Below are 26,617 nucleotides of genomic sequence, written 5' to 3'. Positions count from 1 at the left end.
ACATCATGAGAAATAAGATAAAGAGAAAACGAGCAATACAAGGGAAACTGCAGAAAAAGAGGGGGGTGGAGAGGAAGGATGGTAGGGAAATGGGCAGAAACAGATAGATTAAGCAGGGAGGAAAACATTTGAAAAGAAAATTAACAAGATTATGAATTTGGTAGATGAGGTATATCTCACACACACACATACTATTCCCCCGCAACAATGATTACACGGCGAGAGGCATAACGGAAGTCGGGTCGGGTTTCCTAAAATGGCGGATGTTCCGCCCCGTTGCATACTACACGTTGGTCCATTGGACTTTGCAGGAGTGGACCATCTTGCTCCGCTCTATGATCTTTGGTTCATAGTGTCAAGGTGATTGTAGTGCAAGGAAGGCATGTGAATTGCAGGAGCTCTAGATTGTCCAGAATTCTGATAAAGTCGGCCATGACCGATCTTTCAAAGCACTTTGTATTGGTCGATCTAGCGCTACTGAGTACTAAATAATACACCCATGACTTGAAAAATGCACAATATGGAACATTTGTATATTATGATTGCATTGTGATTCAAAACTCTTTTTTTAATTGGATGGTATCTATAACATTTGTATAGTGCTGCCATGATTTGTGGGAGATTTATCCCAAACTGCAGCATTTATCTTGTCACTGTGGGTAGACACAAAATGCAGGAGTAAGTCGGCGGGCCCAGCAGCATCTCTGGATAGAGGAAAGGGTGACGTTTCGGGTTGAGACCCTTCTTCAGATTGGGGTTCCACACTCAAAATATCAAGCTACATTTGTCATTATTATTATTAGGGTTGGGGAAAGAGGGATTTGGTCCTTGGAAGAGCCAACTGAACAAGTTGAGTTGGCTCCTCTGTAGCCTTAAAGCTGAAGAATGATCCTTTATACCATAGTACAGTTATAAAATCAACATCCTTCCTTAGTGTAAAAATCTCTTCTAAAATAACATCTTTCTTTCTTTCAGCTTTTCAGGGAAGTAAGAATAATGAAATGTTTGAACCATTCAAATATAGGTAAGTGATTTTCTTTACATAATTTTGAGAAATTTATGAGGATGTTTCCAAGCCTTGAGGGACGGGTTTATAGGGAAGAGGACTTCTTTCTTTGGCATTGCAGGTAGATAGGATGGTGAAGAAGGCTTTTAGCTCTCTGGCCTTCATCAGTCCGGGAACTGAATGTTGAAATTGAAGACTGAGGGGTGATCTGAAAGATGTGTATATCATTAACAGGGTTGGGGAATCAAGAACTAGTAGGCATAGCTTTTTGACGATTGAAACCTGAGGCAACTTCTTCACACAAAGGGTGGTGCACACATATGGAACGACCTTACCGGCTGGAGTGATAGAGGCAGGTACAATAACAACATTTTGGGGAATTTTGGACAGGTATATGGATAGGAAAGATTGAGGGATATGGGTCAACTGTGAGATAATGGGACTGGATTAGATGGGCAGCTTAGTTGGAATGGATGAATTGATCTGAAGAGCCGGTTTCTGTGCTGCATGTATCTGAATTAATTTAGCAAAGAACAAATTTTTCTTGTCAAAAAATTTTGGAGAAGATTTTTGTGATATCTTGCCTTAACTCTGACCTGCCATTGTCATGTCCTAACGCTAGTCCACCAATGTCCTTTCCTCCTTATGTGCATTAGGATTCTTTGATAGGCATCCAGCCACTAAAGCTTGTATCATTATTTTAGTAATTTCTAGAATATTAGCCCTGCCTCCACCCCCCCACCCTGCATCTTTAAACAGCAACTCCTTTACAATTCAGAGGCCCTTACCCTGCATTGAATACCACTGAAGATCACTCCCACTGAGTTACACTAGCTATCTGGCCACTGAACATTGGAAATATAAAATAATAATAATAATAATAATAATACACTTTATTGTCATTGTAAATGCATACAACAAAATTTCAGGCGCACTGCCCGAACGAAGCTCCAACGTATCACATAAATAGCTACAAGAAAAACGGCAAGAAAAAACGTGCAATATTTCACAGTATAGTGCAATATTTCACAGTATAGTGTTATAGCAGTACAAAATATTTGTAATGGGGGGGGAGGGGGGTGTATTCAGTGCAGAGTTCAGAGTGGTGATGGACTTGGGGTAGAAACTGTTTGTTAATCTTGTGGTGTGTGATTTGATGGACCTGTAATGATGTCCTGAGGGCAGAAGGGCAAACAAGTGATGTGGGGGATGAGATGAGTCCTTTAGGATGCGTGATGCTTTTCACAGGCAACGAGAGCTATCGATCTCTTCCAGGGCAAGCAGATGTGTGTTGGTGATCTTCTGGGCTGTGTTGATGACTCTCTGCAGAGCCGCCTTGTCAGCCGCAGAACTTGGCATACCACACCAGGATGTCATGTGTCAGGACACTCTCTATGGAGCAACGGTACAATTACACTAGCAGCTGTTGTGTCAAGTTGACTTTCCTGAGTGCCTTCTTTACCAGGGAGTTTGTGTTAGTTGACCACCTGAGATCTGCTGAGATGTGGGTGCCCATGAACCTGAAACTGGAGACTCTGTCCACTCTTTCTCTGTTTATGTGCAGTGCGGGATGGTCACCCTGCTTCTTCCTGAAGTCGATGATGAGCAGTTTTGTTTTCTTGGTATTAAGTGCTAAGTTGTTTTCTGAGCACCAGCCTATTAACCTCTGTACCTCCTCCCTGAAAGCTGACTCATCGCCTCAGTGATTAGCCCCGCCACTGTCATGTCGTCTGCAAATATAATGATGGTGTTCGTGCTGTGGGTCGGTATGCAGTCATAGGTATAGAGAGAATAGAGGAGGGGGCTCAGCACACAGCCTTGTGGAGCTCCTTTGCTGAGTGGGAGAGTGGTGGGGTCCCATCCTGACTGAATGTGGCCGGTCCGTTAGGAAGTCTTTAATCCAAAGGCAGGTGTTGTGTTCGAAGCCTAGGTCGGACAGCTTGGAGACCAGTCTACTGGGTATGATTGTGTTGAATGCAGAGCTGTAATCAACAAATAGCAGTCGTGCTGCACTGCTCCTCTTTGTTCTAGGTGGAGCAGTATAGTACGGAGGGCAGTGGCAATGGCGTCATCTGTTGATCTGTTTGCTCTGTACACATATTGATGTGGATCCAGGGTTGATGGGAGAGCGGTCTTGATGTGCTTAAGGACCAATCTCTCTAGGCACTTCATGATTTTTGGTTTAATGCAACCGGCCTGTAGTCGTTGAGACAGGTTATGGCTTTCTGCTTCGGAACTGGAACTATTTCCGATGTTTTTAGGCATGTGTGGACCATGCATTGTGCCAGCAGGGATTGATTGAAAATTCCTGGCACAAGGCATGTTTACATCTCATTGATTTTTCTCTTTAGATAACTTGCCCTTTATGAGTATTGGAACCAAATGTCACATGGCATGAGAATACTTCCAATAATTTTTGATATTTTAAATAATAAGCAATCTTGCGGCAAAATGTTGTTCATGGCATTTACAAAATGTCCCAGTTTTTCTCTGATTGTTGTAATTTAAAATATTATGTTTTATTGTTTTCAGGCCAATGTTTAAATTAGAGTTATTGTTGAAATATTGAACGGTTAACTACCAAATGAGTCGTATTTCATTCAAATTCTGTATTGACCTATAATTTGATTTGTTCATCAGCATCTAAATGAAATAAAAAATTATAGAAGCATAGAAAATAGGTGCAGGAGGAGGCCATTAGGCCCTTCATTGTGATCATGGCTGATCGTCCCCAATCAATAACCCGTGCCTGCCTTCTCCCCGTATCCCTTGATTCCACTAGCCCCTAGAGCTCTATCTAATTAATAATACTTCAAAGTATTCTCCCTTTTTTATTGTACTACCTTGATGGTAGAGAGAACAAATACGTGATAATATTTGGAGATCAGCCAAGCAAATGAACGAAGAAAGAATTCAAGAAACCAGAAACATTTTGCCTTTTGAGAAACAACAGTGAAAGTGCAAAAGAGTAGTAAAAATATAACTGCAATTAAATATTATCTAAATGGCTTGATGTCTATTTAACAATCAAAAAAATGAAATATGAAACAAAGACCTCCAGAACAATACAACTAATTTAGCCATGGAACACACAAGAAAGTTCCCAGGTTTGATCTGTGTACACAAATTTGGCTCCATGGGAGAACTAACCTTGTTCCTTCACTTCTCATTTGCAAAGAATCTCCATTGAGGATAGAATTAACACGGCTATATTGGAATTTCCAACTAATTCAACATGAAAAACATGTAAAGAGAGGAAATCATTTGTCTTAGTTAATAACAAAATTAATGAGTAGTATCTGAATTTATAATTCTTTTAGATTTATTATTCTGGATATATAATTCTCCTTTTAGAACAAATTATATTTATTGCTTGTTCATTTGTTATTTGATATTGACAGTTTTATTTTAAATATCATTCAGATGTGTTAATTTGAGATTTATGCTTATCTTTGTTTAATTTTTGCTTTCAGTGAAATTATTTGAAGTTATTGAAACTGAAAAGACTCTCTATTTAGTGATGGAATATGCGAGTGGAGGTAAGAAATTCTACTGAAAAGCTATCCAATCTTTCTCTGGGAATGTATTTTCTAGATTAAACAAGGAAGTATATAGTTTTCTATACAATACATTATTATTTTGAAATTTAAAATGGGGTTCATACATTGCTGAATATTCTGTTCGCAATTTTGTGTAACACTCTACAAGTAACACTGAATTGAATAATGTAATTGTCTTATATGGGGATGCACATGACAATTGTTTTTTCTAAATATCTAAAAGGCAATTTAATTATTTTCCTATCATACAATCATTGTTAACTTAATTTTAATTTGCTACTTGGAATGGACTTTTTACATGCTGGAAGAGGAAATGAGGGAATGATCCTCAATGCAGTCTTTTACCCAGGGTAGGGGAATCTAGAACAAGAGGGCATAGATTTAAGATGAGAGGGGAAAGATTGGATAGAAATCTGATGGCCAACCTTGTCGTTCAGAGTGGGGTGGGTTTATGGAATTAGCTGCCAGAGGAGGTAGTTCAGGCAGGTACAATAACAACATTTTAAAGAGATTTAGACAGGTACGTAGATAGGAAATGTTTAGAGGTATATGGATCACATGCAGTCAAATGGTATCAGCTTACATGGGGCATCTTGATCAGCATGGACAAATTGGCACAAAGGGCCTGTTTCTATGCTGTATGATTCCAAAAGAAAGTCCCCCCAATTAAGATAATTTAAGATTTGGCATTCCAGGATTTTAGCAGTGATATTCAAGCCATAGCAAAATACGAATAAGTTAGGATACCATCTGAGCCAGAATTAGGCCACACGCCAACTGGAGGAACAGCACCTCATATTCCGCTTGAGTAGCCCACAACCTAATGGTATGAACACTGAATTCTCCAATTTTAGGTAATTACCAAACCCTCTCCCCTTTTTTTTCTTATTACCCCTCCTCTTTCCCTTGTGCCCCACCTGCACCTATTTCTCCCCCTTCCCTCCAACTACATTCTTTTCTCCAGCTTCATAATTTGCAACTTTTTGTCCCGCACCTTCTGTCTTTTCATCTCTAGTCTTTGTCCAACCATCTACCTACCAACCCTCAACCCCCCCCCCCCCCCCCAACTGTATCGACCTATTTCTTGCCAGGCTTTGTTTTGTCCCTCCTCTCTTCCAGCTTTCTCCCCCCCTTCCCCCACCACAATCAGCATAAAGAAAGGTTTCGGCCCAAAACATCACCTATCCATGTTTTGCGGAGATGCTGCTTGACCTGCTGAGTTATTCCAGCACTTTCTGGAATACAGTTTAACTTGCACTGGAACTTAAGATTCTCATGACTGATGCCCTGTCTTTTGAGGTTGTAAATTGTGAAAATATATCCCATTAATAAAGTCATGTCTGATTAAGATTAATGTAACAGATAATTTTAGCTTTAATATTGTGCTGAAATTAAAATAAGAGTGTTGCCTGTGCAAAGTTCCCAGATGTACAATCACAAGGGTTAAAACATATACCAAATCTTTATCTGACAAACAAGAAATGTTTAATGCTGCTGCAGTGGTTTATTACATATTTTGATTATCGTAAATATAGATATTGTAAGGACTTTTATTGGATTTTTAATCATTTTCTTTCACAGGAGAGGTATTTGACTACTTGGTAGCTCATGGAAGAATGAAGGAAAAGGAGGCTAGAGCTAAATTTAGACAGGTATACGCCTATATTTTTTAGTTGTTGCTGTACAAAATTATCTAAAGTCTTAAAAGAGAATTGAAGAGTATTAATAATAATAATAATAATAACTTTATTTATAAAGCACTTTAAACAACTGCAGTTGCCACAAAGTGCTGTACATGAGAACTCATGAACAAAAAGCTATTACAAACAATTAAAAACCATTAAAAACCGTAAAACGAAGGACTATAAAAAACACACTAAAAATTAAAAGACATTAAAAGCACTAAAAACAGGAGCAATGCCTCAGCCAGTGTCGAAAGCCAAAGAATAAAAATGTGTTTTTAGGGAGGATTTGAAGATGGACAGTGAGGGGGCCTGTCTGATGTGCAGCGGCAAGGTGTTCCAGAGTGCCGGAGCAGCAACAGAAAAGGCTCTATCCCCTCTGAGCTTCTGCTTAGACCTTGGTACCTCAAGGAGCAGCTGATCAGCTGACCCGAGGCACCGGGCAGGAGCATATAGGTGGAGCAGCTCAGAGAGGTAAGGCGGGGCGAGCCCATTCAACGATTTAAAAACAAATAAAATAATTTTGAAATGAACTCGAAAGTGCACTGGGAGCCAGTGAAGGGAGGCCAAAATTGGCGTAATGTGCTCCCTCTTTCGAGTTCCGGTCAAAAGGACATAAACGTGAGAGGTGTATGAATGAGACCAATCTAGTCGTGAATGTTGACTTTAATATCTAGGGCATCAGTTGACTTCAGTATCTAGGGCATCAGCTTAGCTCTGCTTACTCAAGACCGAAGAACTGGATTGTTCTAGAAAGAAACTATCCTCTAGTGCATCAAAATCAATTTCTATTTATTTCATTCTTAAGAATTGTGGCATGAAAGGTAATTTCCTATCTTACAAAAGGTATTCTCAATGATAACAATCTAAAGCATGGAATGAACTGTTGATCATAAGGAAACTGAACAATTAATCGCTGAGCTATTTATAGATTTTATTACATGATGAAAAAGAGAAACCGAGTCAGGCAGCATCTGTGGAGGGAAACAGACAGTCAATGTTTCGGGTAGAGATTCTTTATGTAAACTGGGAAGAGAGGAGGAAAACTTATTAAACAAGGGCATACTGTGAAGAGATTTTGTAATAGAGCAGTAAAATGGAGGTACAGGAGTACAGAGGCTGGAATAATTTCCCTGCACAGAAGCTGTCTGGTCTGCTGAGTTCCTCAGGCTATTTGTTTTAATGCATATTACAGCATCTGCAGTCTCTTGTGCCTTCATCATATAACTTCTGAGAAAGCAATCATTTTGATGCTGTATAGCATCTTAGTGAGCAACAATTTTGCTTTTAGTTTTGAGAAAAAACAGAAAATCCTAGAAATATTCAATCAGGCAGTCAGGAGAGGTCAGATAATTTGATGTTCCACACATGGGCCAACAATACATTTGGATGCAAGCATTGAAACTTTGGAATATCAACGCGTCCTCTACGTAAATGCAGCTCAACTCAATTATTTTTCCAAGCATTTTCACTTCTTTGTTTCAATTTTTCACGGCCTCTTCTGTTGTTCAAGGCTTGGATCGTCTATGTTCTTGTATTCCATCTGCATTTAGTCATGTTCAGTGGATTTTACCTTATTTCTCTAAATATTACTTAAAGCATTGTTTCTGCCACTGTTGGCATACATAAAACTGAGGTTTAATTATTCTGCATATCCTGTGTAATTAAAAATAATAAATGGTTTTGCCATCATGGTCTCTATGAACGCAAGTGCACCCAATAAATTGTGCAGCTGGTTGGGAATTTTTTCTCTCGAGTGAAAAAGCCAGTATTTCACTGATGAAATAAAAATGCTGAAATAAATCACTGTTTTTCAACTTTGAAATACTCAACATATGCAACACAGAGTCTGGTTTCGCCCTGTGTTTGCTCTCTTACGTTGCCCCAATTATTAAATTGATGTTGGGATTTACGATTAGCACACCGATGCAGTACACTTCTACGTAATACATCAATGGGGACCTGGTGTGGGGAGAGGGGGGGAGATGACAAAAGGGGGAGCTGTTGTGCTTTGTAACTTTGTCAGCGCCGTAGGTGGCTGCTATTTGTATACATTGTGTATGCAAGCAAAGAATCTCACTGTGCTTAGTCATATGTGACAATAAAGTATTCCTATTCCTATCTTATCCTCGTAACATCCTCAACATCCTTGTAACCATCGAGTGATGCCAGCAATAGTTGCCTCACCAACAGTCTCTGTCCCTTCCTTCTTTGTTGTTTTTTTTAGTATGTATTAAATGTATGTCTTAGTATTCTTTAGCATGTTTTATTTGGGGGGTGGGGGAAACTTTTAATCTCTTACCTCGACAGATATGCGATTATTTTTCTCTATCGTATCTCCGTTGCACTGCGTCCTAACATCGAAGAGCTGGCGGCCTCTGCTGGAGACTGACTTTGGGAGCTCCAACCGCGAGAGCCTACAGGACTTACCATCGTGGAGCTTGCGATCCCTGTCGGGATGACCTCAGAGATCCAACCACTGGAGCCTGCGGACTTTAACATCGGTCCCTGGTTAGAGACCGACTTTGGGAGCTCCAAGCCGCAGGAGCTTTGACTGCCCCGACGCGGGAGCTTCGACCGCCCCGACGCGGAGGTTTCGACCGCCCCGACGCGAGGGCTTCGACCGCCCCGAAGCGGGAGCTTCGACCGCCCCAACGCGAGGGCTTCAACCGCCCCGACGCGAGGGCTTCAACCACCCCGACGCGGGGGCTTTAACCACCGGTTGCGGGAGCTTTGATCGCTCTGACTGCAGATGGTTCGACTGTCCCGACTGCGGGGGAATAAAGAGGAAGAAGATTGGACTTTATTGCCTTCCATCACAGTGAGGAATGTGTAGAATCTGCTGTGGTGGATGTTTACGTTAACTTTTATGTAGTTGTGTGTCTTCTTGCTTTTTTTTTGTATGGCTGCATGGTAATTCGAGTTTCACTGTACCTTAATTGGTACATGTGACATTAAACTGACCTTTGAACCTTTGAATAAAGTTATTTGCCTGGTTAACAATTTAATTTGTGTGTTTTACTTTGTTTCTCTAAATATCTACTTGAAACTTTAATTCTGCCAAATTTAGTGGATGCAGAACTATATTTAGATTATTATGTACATCCTGTTTTCTACAGCCTTTCTTTATCCCACTGAAGATATGAAAATGCATTTAAATGTATAATGTTGTCTTTCTAGATGTTGGTCAGCAATAACCCCTTTGGAGTTTTACATGTTTTATTTCTGGAAAATCTGCCTCTGCATTAACTTGGCTGTTTCTGTCATCTAATGGCTTCAGTTCTTTATCTAAAAGAAATACATGTTAAAATAGTTTAAGATATTCTTAAGGTGAATATATATTCCTCCTCTGGACTTCTGGGTATGCCTAATCAATATATCAGTCTGAAGAAGGGTTTTGGCCCGAAATTGCCGATTTCCTTCGCTCCATAGATGCTGCTGCACCCGCTGAGTTTCTCCAGCACTTTTGTCTACTATCAGTTTGATTAGATATGTAAAGAATAATTGACAACAGCAGTAATTGGAGCAGATTTTTAAAATGCTGTTGGAAATAGATTGCTAATGTTTCTTGTTCTCATTTGTAACAGATAGTATCAGCAGTGCAGTACTGTCATCAAAAGCAAATTGTACACAGAGATCTTAAGGTAGGTATAACCAGTGCATTTGCACACAAGTGATTGTCAAATACTGGGCAAAATAATGTTCTTAGGTTCTGTATTTTAATGAATAAACCATTCAGTTGACTTTTTTCTCTCACACTTGTACTTAGATTAATAATGAATCTGTAGCTTTAAATAAAATGGATACCTCTTAAATACTGTTATCAACTATGCTTCCACCACTGTCTCCAGCAGAACATTTCAGGTAATCATCTTTCTCAAGGTGAAAAAAGTTCCCCTCTGATCCCTTATAAATCCAAAATTCTTGTCTCTAATTTTGTTCTCATGTGATAAGTGGAAATATTCCTCTAGTCTACCCTAACTATAACCCTCATAATCTTACATACCTCAATCATGTCCACTCTTAAGCTTCACCACTCCAGGGAAAACTGAACTAGCATCTCCAACTTCTCCTCGTAACTCAATACTTATCACTTTCTCGAGAAAATGTGTTTGCATGGGAAGCTTTTCCTCTCAACAGTAATGCCCCTCGGGTATGTTACCTGCAGGCAAGGGAGTTCTTATTGTGTTATCGACAGAAGAGAAAGAATTGTTTTAATTAGATGTGACATTGTTTGATAAAATACCATTGAACAATAGAATAAATTGCCGTGTCATTTTCCAAAGGAAATTCCTTAATTTCTTCCTGCTGTGAACCAGTAGCCTGTTATCATTGTCACTGATAAACTAGTTCAGTTCTATATACATATTGTGTTTATTTCTTTCCAAATTAATAAAATTTAATACATTTTATTCCATATCTCAAACTCTAAGGTAGTGATTTGTGAATTCCGTCAGGGCGAAGTTCTGTGAACCTAATTACTGTAACATCAGGGTACACTGTATTGAAAAGATTGAATCTTTCTAAAATCCCACATTTCTTGCTATCGTTGACAACTTTCATAAGGAGAGGTCTGTGGGTAACTCATTCAACCAGTATATTTAAACCCATACTCAATTGAACCAAAACGATTGCTGCTTGTGACATTCCCTAGAAATGTTTAATCTGTACATCAGTTCTATCTTTGAAATGATATTAGGAAATATATTTTCCTTGCTGCAGCATAGACTTCCCTCTAATGTGGGTGATGAAAGATGAATTTTGTTGCTTTAAAATGATGTTTAGATTTTGGTGCACTGAAACGAAGCTTCACTAGTTTACTTTTGATTGAACAACTGAATAAATTTGATGACATTGACATAGAAAAGAATATTTACATATGCTTTCGGTTATTTGATAATTTGCTTTATTTTTTTTGTAGGCTGAAAATCTACTATTGGATGCTGATATGAATATTAAAATAGCAGATTTTGGCTTCAGCAATGAATTTACAATTGGCAATAAACTGGACACTTTCTGTGGAAGTCCTCCATATGCTGCTCCAGAACTCTTCCAAGGGAAGAAATACGATGGGCCTGAAGTAGATGTTTGGAGTTTAGGTGTTATACTTTATACATTAGTCAGTGGTTCGTTGCCATTTGATGGACAGAACCTGAAGGTAACTTGCACATTTAATGTTTAAAAGCTGTATTTTTATGAAATAAGTAGTTTCTTCGTTTTGTCAACTTTTGAGTTCCACAGATTTTCATTAAACAATACCTTCTCTGTTCTAGCAGAAGTTTCTACTTAATTATCTGGCCTCTTATTCTAATATTACATCTAATACAATGACTGGGGGGGGAAAAGGACCAAATTCATTCATTTTTTACATCAAATGAAATGGCCAGCATGCTCCTTGGTTCATGAATAATGAGGGAAGGGCATTAACTGCTAGTCTTCCCAGTGATGACCCTGTCCTGTGAAGATATGTTTTTGTTTGTGAAATAAAGTTTAAATTTACTCTTTATTTATTATGACTGGGTTATTGGACCAGGTATTATCATCAAACTCAATTGATATCGAAGCACATGCTTTGTGTATTTAAGTGTGACTGTGCTTTAAGTGATTCATCTATAGTTCTACAGGTGCACAACCTTTTATCCGAAAGCCTTGGGACCAGACACTTTTCGTAATTCAGAATTGGTCGGCCTTCGGAATGGAAAATTTTTAGCGTAGATTTTAATGGCTGGCTCAGTGGTAGAGTGCTCGGCTCATATCCGCAAGGTCGCGAGTTTGCGCCTTGATCCCGGCAGTTACTCGGTCGCGAGTTTGAGACTTCAATGTCGTTTTTTCTTGCAGAATAAATGTTTGTATGAAATGCAGTGTAGGAGAGGTGTACTGACTGTGTGGGCAGAACTTTGGAAGTGATTGCCCACCAGTCTAAAAAGCCGCTGTGGCTCCCTGTCCCTGGGATAGCAGGGGGCGATCAAACAGCACAATACCCCCCTCCCCCTCCAACTCCAGAGGAATCCGCTCCCCGATGGGCCACTATGGCGACAAGTGGCAGTTTGCCCACAGCCCGAGCTGCGCCCTCTCATCTGCCACCCCAAGAACAAGACGTACCTTGCACACCATCAGCTTCTGCCCCTACGTGTTCCTCTGGAGTTGGAGCGGGGCTGGGCTGGAGTTGCTGCTGGCTGTGGGTCTCTGGGATCTCCGTGCTTGCAGTGGGCCTGGGGGTCGGTGTCCCGTTGGTCCTGACGTCTCCGGCCACCCCCCTGGACTGGAGCTGAGACTGGGAACTGTACCGCCCTTGCCCCCTCCCTCTGCAACTGCAAACAACCCCACTCTCCTGCAAGGGCGGTACAGTTCCCGGAGGATGGCAGGTGGCCGGAGACGTCAGGACCAACAGGAACCCGCTCCCCGATGGGCCACTACGACGCCCCGAGCTGCGCCCCGTCATCCGCAACCCAGGTTCCTCTGTAGTTGGAGCGGGGCTGGGCTGGGCTGCTGTTGGCTGTGGGTCTCTGGGATCTCCGTGCTTGCAGTGGGCCTGGGGGTCGGTGTCCCGATGAGGGGGCGCAGCTCGGTGAACGGCTTCTGGTGGTCCTGACGCCTCCGGCCAGTTTGCAGTTTTCCTCTGGAGTTGGAACGGGGCTGGGCTGCTGCTGGCTGTGGGTCTCTGGGATCTCCGTGCTTGCAGTGGGCCTGGGGGTCGGTGTCCCGTTGGTCCTGACGTCTCCGGTGACTGGCACTGACCTGCTGTCATCGCCGACGTGAAGACAGTGCAAAGCCCCCTGCGCCGGTGCAATGAGCGGGGAGCTGGAGAGGGGAGGGAAGGGGTCACACACATGGCCGGGAAGCAGAGGGGTGTAGGTGGGGTGAAACTGAAGGGAGCGACAATCTGCTGCTGCCTGCCCGCTGAGTTAAAAAGTTCCCACGCAAGACTCACGATACACTGTGTATCGTGAGTCTATCGTGGGAACTTTTTAACTCGGCGGGCAGGCAGCAGCATATTGTCAATTAATAACCCTCCCGCGCAATATACCCTCACCTTCTCTTTTATGAATGGGGATTTAGTTCCCCTTTCTTCGAGGACCGACCGGAGGTTCCGCTGTCACCTCTGCGGGCCGCCCTCGGTGAACGTTTTCAAGGACCTTTCTTCAAGGACCGAAAAAATGTCCGCTATTCGGAGGTTTTCGTTATTTGGATCTTCGGATAAAAGGTTGTGCACCTGTATAATCTGAATTAAAAACCAAGCAACTGCCAAGGATGTTCAACTGAACAGGCGGAGGGAGGTCTGTACGGAGAGAAGCAGTCACTGTTCAGGTTAATGACTTTCTTCAGCATTATTTGTTTCAGATAGATGGTCTCCTAGCCCAAGTTCAGTCATGTGCAGATGATCAGCCATGCAGAAGTAAAGAAGCTCGGCCTTCTCTCAGAGGTCTGGAATGTAGCTCAGAGTTGCTAGCTTTTACTCAAATTGCCGGCTTTAAAGTAGAAGATAGAGCCATAGCCCAGACAGCTGTAGAATTTGGTTCCTATATCTTGCCGTGTTAAACTCCGTGCCCCAGAGTGTAGAGTGGAAAAATTACAAACTTCAGCAGTGATCATTACATGGAGGTTTTGATAGGGGCTTTAAAAAAATTATATATATATATATATAATTAACCTTCATTCACTGAGATGTTTCTTTATTTTTATTTTGTTAAAGGAACTAAGGGAAAGAGTGCTCAGAGGAAAATATCGAATCCCATTTTACATGTCCACAGACTGTGAAAACCTCCTGAAACGTTTTCTAGTGCTCAATCCTTCTAAAAGAGGCACATTAGAGGTAAGAAACCCAGAATATGTCCCTTTAGTTCTGGAATTCTGGTGATTAATTCAGTATTGTCACCTGGGAGGGATTGCTGCTGGGTAGATAATTTGTTTTTGGGGAAAAAAACCATGCTGCCTTCATTCCCGTGGACTAACAGGAGTTATGCTGACAAACAGAATTGTAACGGTAGAGGGCAAGATGAAAGGGATGAGACTACGAGTGTAGAACACGAAGAAAATATGACTTTAATTGGCGTTAAAACCAAACTAACCACAATTCAAAATAACTATGATTTTTGTTGCTTCCACTTAATAATCACTTTCATAACAACTGAAGTTGTACAGCATGGAAATAGGCCCTTCATCTCACCGAGTCTGCGCCGACCTACGATCACCCACACATTAGTTGTATCCTCCACACGAGGGACAATTTACAGAAACCAAGTAACCTAAAAACCTGCACGTCTTTGGAATGTGGAAAGAATGTAGAGCACCCAATGAAAATCCACGCAGTCACAAACTCTACACAGACACCACCCGTAGTTAGGATCAAACCCGGGTCTCCGGCGCTGCGAGGCAGTATCTACCACTGCGCTATTGTACCAGTTAAAGCGCGCACATGGATTTTGGGATGTGATTCAAATCTTCAAGAATGGAGACGAACTGTTAAAGATTCAGGTCAATAGATCATAAGTGAAAAATAGCCTTTTAATGCATTTTATAGAATTTTATCGAATAATATTCACAGGCTGGTAGACATTTTGAATAGGTCTTAACTGATTCAAAAACATATCCATGGATAGGTAAATGAGCTATGTGAAACAGGGAGGTCTTGTGGCTGAACCTTTATTTGTGTTTGATTAATTAATTGCAAATTTAGCACTGATATTGAGCCACAACTATCATCCTCATTATGATCCGGTGAACTGACACACATCATTTGGATTCAAGTTAAAAGAAAAAGCCCTTTCAATATATCAGAATTTTCCTTTCTTAATTCATCACTTAAGGGCCTGGGAAACTTTAGCCTTGTTCCGCCTGTGGGGAGTTGGAGCGAGAGCAGAAGCACAGGACACAGGGGAGACATGGGTGAGGGACTCATCTGCAACATTAGGGAAGAAACCACGTTTACTGATGACAACAGGGGGGGGAAATCAACATTTCCCTTTTATTGTACCCCCTCCCCCTTCTCCTGCTCTCCTCCCCTTCTTCTCATCCCCTTTTATTCTCAACCAACATCCCCCACTCTGGCTTTACATTTTACTCCTCCCCTTATCTCCTTATCTGATACTTTTTTGTCTCTTTTGCACCTCTACCCTTTGTCACTTCATCCAGCTACCTCACCTATAATCACCTATCACTTGTCAGACTTTGCCCCACCCCCCTCCCCCCTTTACCAGCCCTCCCCCCTCCTGTACCTGAAACGTCAAACAGTCTCCTCGGATGGTGCTTAGCCTGCTGAGTTTCTGTGCTTAGTGGTTAGTTTCTGTTTTGTAATACATCTTGTTACATTTGTATTCTTTTCATGCCAGCAAATCATGAAAGACCGATGGATTAATGCTGGACATGATGATGATGAGCTTCGACCTTACGTGGAGCCGGAGTTGGATATCACAGATTCAAAGAGAATAGGTAAGTGTACATCTGTCATAGTGCTCTTTCATATTGATTCATTGGGATGCTGAACAAATATTCTATGTTGTGGTTTCAAGTTTGGCAGTTAACATGCATAGTAAAACCAGTATTATTAAAAGGGCCCATGCTGAGATTGAAAACATCCAACAAAGCAATTGCCAAATTGTTTTGACCCTCCAGCATAGAAGAAACTATATTGTGATCAGTTTTCTTAGCTCTCTACACTGTTCGAATGAAATGAAAGATCAATTGTTCATTTGATTAAGTACTTTAAAACTATGTGAAATCATTATCAATTTAGTATGTAAGAGATCGGATCAGGATCCCCACATATCTGCTTCATTAATCAATAAGATCTTTATTGCTCTTCCACTTCTGAATCACTTTCCTGTGCATATACCATATCTCCTGATTCCCTTAATATCTAAAATCAGTTCTCTGCTTTGGATATGCTTTGACTGGAACTCTTGGGTAGAGAATTCCAAAGATTCACTATCATTTGGGTGAAGACGTATCTTCTAGTCTCTAAACTGAATAGCTGATGACCTTTAGTTCTAGACACACCAGCAAACGGAACATCATCCCCACATCTACCTTGTCAAATCCTGTTTGAATTTTGTATGGTTTAGTACGATTGACTGTAATTTTTCTACATTCTCAGAGCATAGGGCCAGTCTACTTGTATCTCATCGTATGACAAACCCATTATCACAGCAATGATTCTGGTTAAGCTTTGCTGCATTTTTTTCTATCACAATTATGTGGTTCCACTGGTATGGAGAGCAGACGTGCATGCTATTCCAGATGTAACCTCACTGGGGGCATATATAACTTAAGCAACATGTCTCTACTCATGCAATTAAATCATTTTGCAATAAAGCAGGACGCCGTTTGCTTTAATCATAGATTGCAAAACCTACATGTTAATTTTTATTGGCTTGTTTTCGAGTACACTGAGATCCTTAAGAGCACTTAAGATCCTTAATTCAATCAGATTAAAATGAACCATTCTGCCCATACTTTATTTTCTCATTGTCAGCACCAATACTTTTTCTGTTAATACAATGTTCCGTTTTTTAACATTACAATTGTAATGAGGGCTGGTCCCCCAAGCTCAGTCACTCAGGCCTGGTGAGCTGGCAGCTCAGTCACTCAGGCCTGGTGGGGTGGCCACTCAGGGCTCGTGGGCTGGTAGCTCAGTCACTCAGGGCTGGTGGGCTGGCAGCTCAGAAACTGCCAGAAATTCTGCCCAAAACAGGTGAGAGACTCTAGGAGAGAGAAGGGGGAGAGGGTGGAGAATCAATTTTAGACATTTTCATCTATTTCTGCAGATCACAGCAATGAAGGAGGAAAGTCTTTCCTGGCCTGGATCTCACAGGGAGTCAATGAAGGGAGGGAGAAAAATATTGGGGTGAGGTTTAATACTTGCAGGGGGAATACTTACAGATGGGCTGAAGGGACTCCTCCTGGGCTAGTACAGGCCCGATGGGCTGAAGGGACTATTAAAAAAAAATCTGAGTTAAATCACAGTAAAAGGGACCTTTTTCTGGACTTTTCCTGGCCTGGCACGGGCCTTTTGGGCCAAAACGCTCTCCCTGGGCTAATGCGGGCATTTTGGGCAAAAGGGACTGGTTTCTCTGCTAATAGGGGCCTTGTGGGTTCAAGCAGGCCAAACAACTCATTTCATTTAATTTCCATTTCCATTTCAATTTCAAGCACAGGGCAGGCCAAACAACTCATTTTTTGATTTCCATTGCCATTTCAGTTTCAAGCACAGGGCAGGCCAAACAACTCATCTAATTTTCATTTCATTTCCATTGCCATTTCAGTTTCAAACACAGAGCAGGCCAAACAACTTGTTTTATTTTCATTATGGGCTAACAAATCATTTATTGCAAGTACATTGCAGACTCACAGTTCAGTAGATTCGCAATTCAGTAGACTCACAGTTCAGTTGACTCACAGCAGAATCACAGTGGTGGCCTCTCCCCTCGCGATCTTCCAGAGCGATTGACTCATGTCCAGGCATCCGGGGTTTTATAATCTTGCCCCCTCCCCCCCCCCCCCGGAAGGGGTGTTACCTTCATCATGGTGATTGACAGGCGAGAGGACCAATCAGCTGATCTCAAGATTTCTTAAACATTTATACATTTTTTATTTTTCATCGATCGGAAAAACCCTCAGCGGAAGAGGACTGCGAGTAAGATGGCCAAAAATCATAGCGATATTTGGTAGCGTTCTTTCTAAAATCAATATACAGCACAGACAGGAAGTGGCCAAGATGAGACTTTTAGTTATATAGATTTCTGCCTAACCTCTTCCCTTTGATTTTTTCTTCTCCTCACATAGAGAGTTGTACAGCATGGAAACAAGTCTTTGCCACGACTTGTCCATGCCAACCAAGTTGTCATACTGGGCAACCTCATAGCCCTTTGAATCCTTCCTATCTAAATGACTCCCTAGATCTGTAATTTCTAATATTGTTAAATCATTCACACCTCCAACCAGGTACTGACCTGAAACATCGACACCATATTTTTCTCCACAGATTCGCCTGACTTGCAAAGAGGTCTGAACTATTTTGATTTTATTTCATGTTTATTGTGAAGAGCCTTTTGTTGCGTGCAATCCAGTCAAAGACTATACATGATTACCCTCAGCAAAGAAAACCATGAAACCTCTGAATTGTCATGAAAATCTGTCCAGCTTGCTAAAATTCTTGGATCTCAGAGAACTTTATCTCCTGCCACCCACCTACATTGAGGGTAATTTACAGTAGCCGCATAACCTGACTGCTAGCATATCTTTGCAATATAGGCGGAAACACAAGTATTCTGGAAAAACGCATGCAGTCAAAATGGGAGCATATAAACTCCACATGGACAGCGCTGGAAGTGAGAATCCTAACTGAGTCATGAATATTGTTTTCTTACAGTTAACACTGTTGTTAGTACTTGACTAAATAGTTGCCTCAACTAATAAATAATGTTTGAGGCGAGACAGATTGGCAGTGCAAAATCTTAAATTATGTCCTTTATAGTACTGTTAAAATAAAATGTAGCAAAATATATGGTGGTACTTTTTCAAACTAAGTAGAATTAAGTGTTGTTTAGTATTTTGGATTTCAATATGACCAACTACTTTACTTATTTTAATCTTCATTTTGTAAAACCTTTTTTTAACTGTACCAGTGCTACGATATTTGATGAATCATTTCTCACATTTTATAATTCAGATATTAAATGTGTTTGTAATATTAGTTTTTCTTGCTCTCGAAGTGGAAAATACGTCCAGCCTGACCTTCCAGGCGTGTCTCTCTGCTCTGCATTTTGCAACTCTTACATTTTTACATATATATGTTCTCACTCTTTAACTGCTCTCCTTAAGCCTTTGACCAAGTAACATTGTTTACAGCTTATCCCCTTGCTCACCTTCATTTTGCCCTATCAGAGTAATTCCCCGCATCCTCCCTGCAGTTTAACAAACTCTCCTTCCCAGTTCTGTTAACCGGGCTTCGACCTGAATCGTTAACTCTGTTTCTCTTCCCACAGATGCAACTTTATATTTTCCAGTTCTTCTAAATTTCTCACGTCTACATAAATACATTCATCCAATACTTTTGTAATCCAGGTATTATATTGTAAAATCAGTCTTGCTGCAGTATAAACCTTGGCAATGTTTAAAGATAATTGAATATTAATTACATTAATCATCCTTCTAACGATCAAGAGTTTTCAGTTAAGTTTTCTGTACTTGTACACTAACAAAACAAGTGGGTATCGGTACTAAGAAATAGAAGCTTTCTAATTTCAAGAATGAATGAATAGTGGTGCAGTGATGCAATGGTTAAATTTCTGGACTAGTAGCCAGAGTTCAAGACCATTGATACTGAAATTCAAGTAAGGAAATGCAAGTCCTCTCCAGCTTATGCATGCCTGACTTATGTACAGCACGTATATACGAACAATGTTTGGAGACCAGCTGTATATGTATGCCAACTGCTGTGAGGCTGCAAGCATCTTCTGTTGTATCGAACTCTATTTGTACCCGCAATTTTGACTCGCAAACTGAGCGGTTTGCAAACCATTTTTGGAAACGGAAACCTGTCATAACGCGAGACAAATCTTTAAATCTGTAATTTAGAAACAAAAGTTACCCTCAGCAAAGGAAACCATGAAACCTCTGAACCTGGGCGGAAATACAAGTACTCTGGAAAAACGCATGCAGTCAAAATGGGAACATACAAACTCCACATGGACAGTGCAGGAAGTGAGAATCCTAACTGAGTCATTGAAGTGATGAGACGGCTGCACTATCTGCAGCGCCACATTATCATTATTTTACAGTTTCTTCCCAGCTGTTATCAGGCAACTGAACCATCCTCACACCAGCTAGAATGTGGTCTTTAATCGAACTTTATCTTACACTAAATATTGTACTCTTTATCCGTACACCTAGGAGAGCTTGATTGTAATCATGTATAGTCTTTGACAGGATTGCATGCAACAAAAGGCTCTTCACTGTGCCTCGGTACATGCGACAATAATATTTTTTATTTGCTTGGGTTTGGTACAGTGTCACTTCCACAATTTTATCTTTTCAGATGATAGTCCATAAATTCAACCCCAGACATAACTGTGTACATTTCAGTTTTCTCATGTAACGCTTTTCTTTTGCTTGCAATTGATTTGTTTGACTACTGCATCCAGCTAAGGGAGAAATCTTTTAATACTTTCAGAGTGAATTTGCCTCAAACCTTACTTCTAATGTTGAAAATAGAATGTGTAGAACAAACATATCATTGTCACCTAGGTGGGTTCCAGGACCTCAGGATATGTATATTATATGAACATATTAGCTTTGGGGCAATTGACTTGAAAGCTATCTGATCTCATTTTCACAGAGATAATGGTTGGAATGGGTTACAGTCATGAGGAAATCCAGGAGTCTCTTGCAAAAATGAAATATGATGAAATAACAGCAACATATTTGCTTCTGGGACGGAAGTCCAATGAGGTAAGCATTAAGAAAGGAAAGCAAACTTATATATATGAGAGTAAATCAAACTTGCATGTACAACTTTGAAACATATAATCAATTTTGTAGTTAACATGATATTTTCAAAGTGTAGATGCCATTGGAAGGTCAGGAAATGCAGCAGTAACTATGCGCAGAGGAATGTCCAACTTATGGCAAAAGCTATAAGATGAATTATTAGTTAAAAAAAATATATTTGATCGGGTCAATTGTTGATTGGGACACCAGGTGCGCTTCTCAGTTTCTTCAAATATCAAATATTACTCATGCAAGTGGCATCACCCGAGAGAACCAGTTGTATTAAACTAAATTGTGTTCAGATACTCAGATATTTAAAGGAGACTGCAGCCCAGAATCTTCTGATTCAATGAAGTCCAGCACCATTAATCATATCCTAATTAATGCTAATTGCCACAATTATTTGTTTAATACAAAATTGTAACATTCCCCAATTTTCTAGGCTGTCTGGAATGCGTCTTTAAAATACAATTATTTGACAACAGGTTAAGTTGCAGTATAATTCTATACCCCCACCCCAACTACCCCTGCCCCACTATTTGGAAATGAAATAGTTCACACAACGGAGATTAGAGATCAAGGAATTGAATCTATACTTTTTTTGTTGTCGACCTCCTATGGGGGAAATCAGGAGGCAGCCCAAACGACAGCGAAGCATCACTCCCTGACCAGCTCAATGCATTCTAGACACGCTTTGATAGGGAGAACACTGATGTGCCTTCCCGTGCCCCCATTCGCCCTGATGTTATTATAGTCAGTCACAGAGGCCGACGTCAGAAGATCCTCGGGGGTGAACCCTCGGAACGCGCCTGGACCTGATGGTATACCAGGACGAGTTCTCAAAATCTGTGCTGACCAACTGGCTGGAGTTTTTGCGGACATTTTCAACCTCTCACTTCTGAGGTCTGAGGTTCCCACCTGCTTTAAGAGGGCATCAATAATACTGGTGCCCAAGAAGAGTAAGGTGATGTGCCTCAACGACTATCGACCAGTGGCAAAAACGTCTGTGATGATGAGGTGCTTTGAGAGGTTGGTTATGGTGCATATCAACTCCTATCTCGACAAGAACCTCAACCCACTACAGTTCGCCTACCGCCACAATAGGCTAACGGAGGATGCAATCTCACCGGCTCTCCACTCCGCATTGGACCACTTGGACAATAAAAACACTTACGTCAGGCTGTTTATAGACTACAGCTCGGCGTTCAATACCATCATCCTCTCCAAGCTGGTTACCAAGCTCATGGAACTGGGTCTCTGCGTATCTCTCTGCAATTGGATCCTCAACTTTCTCATCCACAGACCACAGTCTGTTCGAATTGGCAGGAATGGAGTACTAATTGTGGACGATCAGCCATGATCACATTGAATGGCGGTGCTGGCTCGAAGGGCCGAATGGCCTACTCCTGCACCTATTGTCTATAAATACTGCATCCTCAGTAACAATCAGTACGGGAGCACCTCAAGGCTGTGTGCTCAGCCCCCTGCTCTACTCACTCTATACTCATGACTATGTTGCCGGACATAGTGCGAACTCCATCATCAAGTTTGCCGATGACATCACTGTTGTTGGTCGAATCACAGATGGTGATGAGTCACGGTATAGAAGTGAGATCGACCGACTGACCAAATGGTGCCAGCACAACAACCTGGCTCTCAACATTAGTAAAACCAAGGAACTGATTGTGGACCGGAAGAGGAAGGATGAGGACCCACAATCCTGTTTATATGAATGGGACAATGGTGGAGAGAGGCAAAAACTTCAAATTCCTGGGTGTGCATATTGCCGAAGATCTTTCCTGGACCCAGCACACTGATGCAATTATAAAGAAAGCACATCAGCGCCACGACTTCCTGAGAAGATTACGGAGATTCGGTATGTCAAAGAGGATTCTCTTGAACTTCTACAGGTGCACAGTAGAAAGCAGACTGATTGGTTGTATCATGGCCTGCTTCGGCAACTTGAACGTCCAGGAGCGGAAAATACTGCAAAAAAGTTGTGACCACTGCCCAGTCCATCACCGGCTCTGACCTCCCCACCATCGAAGAGATTTATCGAAGTCGCTGCCTCAAAAAGGCAGCCAATATCATCAGAGACCCACACCATCCTGGCCAAATGCTCATTTCACCATTGTCATCAGGAAGAAGGTGCAGGAGCCTGAAAACTGTAACGTCCAGGTTCAGGAACAGCTTCTTCCCTTCAGCCACTTCCCTTCAGGCTATTTAACACGATAACAAATAAGCTCTGAACTACAATAGACTATTATTATTATTATTATTATTGCACTATAATTGTTTGTTTATTGAGTGTGTGTGTGTGTGTGTATATGTATATGTATATATACACACTGAACTTTTTTCCTCCCGTTATGTACCATGTTTACATATTCTGTTGTGCTGCAGCAAGTAAGAATTTAATTGTTCTATCTGCGATATATGACAATAAAACACTCTTGACTCTTGACTTGACTCTTGGTTGCAGATCAATTTACTGTTTTTCAGAAAGGTATTGTATCCATTTTCAAAAGAATTACTAGGATTGTTAAATTAAGAAATAAAATTATGGGCTATCGTGGTAAGTAAAATAATTATAATTGAGGAAGGTTTTTTTCATACAGTTATATTGTCAAATCTCTCTTAAAAGAATACACTATTTTCTTGTTAAGTACTTTTCCTTATTTATTATTCCTGTGAATTAGTTGCTGCATTAAATCTGTTTAACAAGAAGAAACTGTTTCCTTGCTTCACCGTTTCTATTCCCAGGACTATCTTGTACCTTTAAAACCACTGCAGTGGTATCCTATCCAAGAGTCAAGTCAAGAGTGTTTTATTCTCATTTGTCCCAAACAGAACAATTAAATTCTCACTTTTCTCCCCCTAACCCTAACATAAAACCTGAATGTCCAAGTCTCTGTTCACATTTTGACCCAGTGGTGATTGTTTTGCTCTGATATTTCCAGCCGTTGCCTAGTTTGTATCTTGGCAACTCGGTCTGGGTGCAGTCGTCATGGTCCAGTCTGACAAGTACATTTGTAGTTTGTTTACAATTCCCCATATTTGGTATCCATCTGTCTGGCCATATAGCTCAACATCCAATTGCATAGTTGATGGTTCCACTCGAATCTTCTGCCTTTGCTAAATTCTATACTCAAATTTGCTTTGCCAATATTCATATTTACAGACATTCAAAATTCACAGCCTTTTCTAGTAAAATTGACTACCTTGCATTGAATTTCTGAATCCGAGTCATTTGTGCGTTCTATGCAAGAAATGACAACAATGAATACTTAATGGTTCTTTCTCTCGTCAACCCCAAACATGAACACTGTAAGAAGCAATGAATGTTACCTAGTGATCAGAAACGTTCATTTAAAAAAAAAGTTGTTCCCTACAGCTTTGGGTTTAACTAACAGTCTTTTGTTCGGAACTTTGTCAAATGCTTACTGAAAGTCAAGGTACATAAGTCCTCCCATAATCCATTTGCGTCGTTCCTTCCTCAAAGAAGTATAAGAAATTGGTACGGCAGGATCTTTTCTTTCTATGCCATTTGACTACTGCTTATCAGGAGTATTGTTGTACAGATTGCTTGATTTTGTTTTTAAAACAACACATAAAACTAATAAGTCTACAATTGTCTGTGACTATATTGTCCTCATTTTGACAAAGGGAACCATGATATCATGTCTACAATCTATTGTTATCACCCCACTTTCCAGTGAACTCTTCAGAGTTGTCGTGTCTAATGTCTCTTCCCTTGCTTGTGGTTTTATTGCCACTTATTCTAGGCAAATTGCCTGGAGGCCTTTTAGTCCATCTTGGACAGAGAGAAGTGCATCTCTGGTAGATTGTTTAATTTCATATTTCAAATTTGACGAACTTTACAAAATATTTGTTACATTTTATTTATTTTAATTGGGTCACATTTTGTTTGTTAATTTTAGTTCTTTTCATCAACTGAGCATTCCAATTTAAAAAAACTGAAATATGGCATCTATTTTTCATCAAACTATCAAAAAAGATTTTTACTGGCATGTTTTTACACTATCTTTCTGTATTCAGTTTTATTACAAACTGCTATCTCCAATCAAAATGAATTGTAACCATTCTGGTGATAAATGTCAAGTGTAATTGTAAACCATGATCAATATATTGTAGTTATTTGGCAATAGTTTGGGCATAGATAAATGCAGACACTGCATGGACTGACGATTATATCTACTAATTTGGCCCATAATTTTAAAAGATTGAAATAAATCTACCATCATTTCTAACAAGAGAAAATTAAGTTGACTATAATTTGTCTAGTGAGCAAACAAATCTTAAGGAGAACTTAAAGTATTTAATGCAAATGTAATATACACATTCAGACTTGAGGTGGGGTGGGGGGGGGGGGGGGGGGGGGGGTAATGAAATGGGGCTTATTTTTCTATGAAGATTGTCTTTCTTGGATATTAATGAGAATTGTTTGTGGGGATAATAGATACACAACATTTAATGAATAAAACTGAATTTCTTATTCACTATGTTTTAAATGCAGTTGATTATTTGTCAACTAAACTTAGCTCATTGCCTTATTAGTTGGAAGTCAGTGATTCGAGCTCCAGCAGTAATCTTTCATTAGCTAAGATCAGACCAAGCAGTGACCTCAACAATAGCACTGGACAATCTCCTTCCCATCATAAGGTCCAAAGAAGTATTTCTGCCAATCAGAAACAACGACGGTACAGTGATCATGGTGAGTGTTCAGAATCATTCCTGATTCATTTTGTCAAAAAATACATATTTCATCTTCTGAATTAACTGCAAATTCCTACTTGTTTCTAAATGTAGCAGCAGAATGTATATTGCATACACGTTGTCCAGAGTGCCTTCCTAAACCTAACAAAATTCATAGTCAATCTATGATAGTGCTGCATGGAATTACTCTCTGGCAAAGGACTGGATTTTGGAATGTTACTAAAGTCTTTTGTTCATCCGTCATGGCAGATGTAATAGATTCAATAATGGACATGACAATCAATTATGAGATACTTAATTAGAAAATCTTTTTTTTAAGCTGGACCCTCAATTCCACCAGTGGTATCTTATGCAAAGAGAAGTCAGACTAGTACAACAGACAGTGACTTGAAGGAAGAAGGTCAATCAAGGAAGTCAAATACCACTGTTGTTGGAGGAAGAGGAATTACTCCTTCTAGCCCTAAATTGGGAAATGCTAACAATCCTAATAAAGCAGAGATTCCAGATCGTAAAAAGAATTCTGCTGTAACTAGTGTAAGTATACTGGATGCCAATTCTAAATATAATATGTATTGTACATTAGATTTGCATTATTGTCTGAAAGGGGTAGCATGTCCAGAACTCAAGATTTTGACATTTTACAGATAAATAGTTTGGATTGAAGTCAATAGTGGGGGAGTGAGGGTTGGAAGGAGGGCAGGAGAGGTTGGATCATACGAGGAAAGGGTCGTTGGAGGGAGGGAGGTAGATAGAGTGAGAGTCGGAGGGAGTTGAGGGTCGGAGGGATTGAGGTCTGATAGTGGGTCAGCGGGAGGGTCGATGATCGCCGCTCCATTCCCTTCACAGATACTGCCTAACCTGCTGAGTTACTCCAGCACATTGTGTTTTCCTACACATATTGTGCACATCCTACCTAAAGCTAGAAGGAGAAATTGCATTGCAGAATGAGCATAGATCAACTCATACGATTCATGAGATGTAGGAGCAGTAAAGCGGATTGAGCTGATTGAGTCTGCTCCACCAATCGATCTATTTTCCCCCTCAACCGCATTCTCCTGCCTTCTCCCCGTAACCTTTGACACCTTCACTAATCAACAACCTATCAATCTCTGCTTTAAAAATATGGAATGGCCTCCACTGCCATC

General features: G+C 40.6%; 1 protein-coding gene across 10 annotated transcripts in view; it reads left to right on the top strand.

Annotated features, from left to right (window-relative positions):
• The window catches only part of mark3 (microtubule affinity regulating kinase 3), a 92,364-nt gene that overhangs the window by 38,063 nt on the left and 27,684 nt on the right, over positions 1–26,617 (top strand). For all 10 annotated transcript variants that reach the window (XM_033027087.1, XM_033027091.1, XM_033027090.1 and 7 more), the window contains exons 2-11: positions 976–1,024; positions 4,480–4,545; positions 6,148–6,218; positions 9,836–9,892; positions 11,170–11,406; positions 13,942–14,061; positions 15,578–15,677; positions 20,584–20,696; positions 25,314–25,470; positions 25,792–26,006. In XM_033027087.1, coding sequence (XP_032882978.1) covers positions 997–1,024; positions 4,480–4,545; positions 6,148–6,218; positions 9,836–9,892; positions 11,170–11,406; positions 13,942–14,061; positions 15,578–15,677; positions 20,584–20,696; positions 25,314–25,470; positions 25,792–26,006 — 1,164 coding nt within the window. In that variant the 5' untranslated portion in view covers positions 976–996. The remainder of the gene's footprint in view (positions 1–975; positions 1,025–4,479; positions 4,546–6,147; positions 6,219–9,835; positions 9,893–11,169; positions 11,407–13,941; positions 14,062–15,577; positions 15,678–20,583; positions 20,697–25,313; positions 25,471–25,791; positions 26,007–26,617) is intronic.

The sequence above is a fragment of the Amblyraja radiata genome, chromosome 9 (assembly GCF_010909765.2).
Source record: "Amblyraja radiata isolate CabotCenter1 chromosome 9, sAmbRad1.1.pri, whole genome shotgun sequence".
NCBI lineage: Eukaryota > Metazoa > Chordata > Chondrichthyes > Rajiformes > Rajidae > Amblyraja > Amblyraja radiata.
Note: the sequence above shows the minus strand (reverse complement) of the source record. Positions and strands in the feature narration are given on the sequence as shown.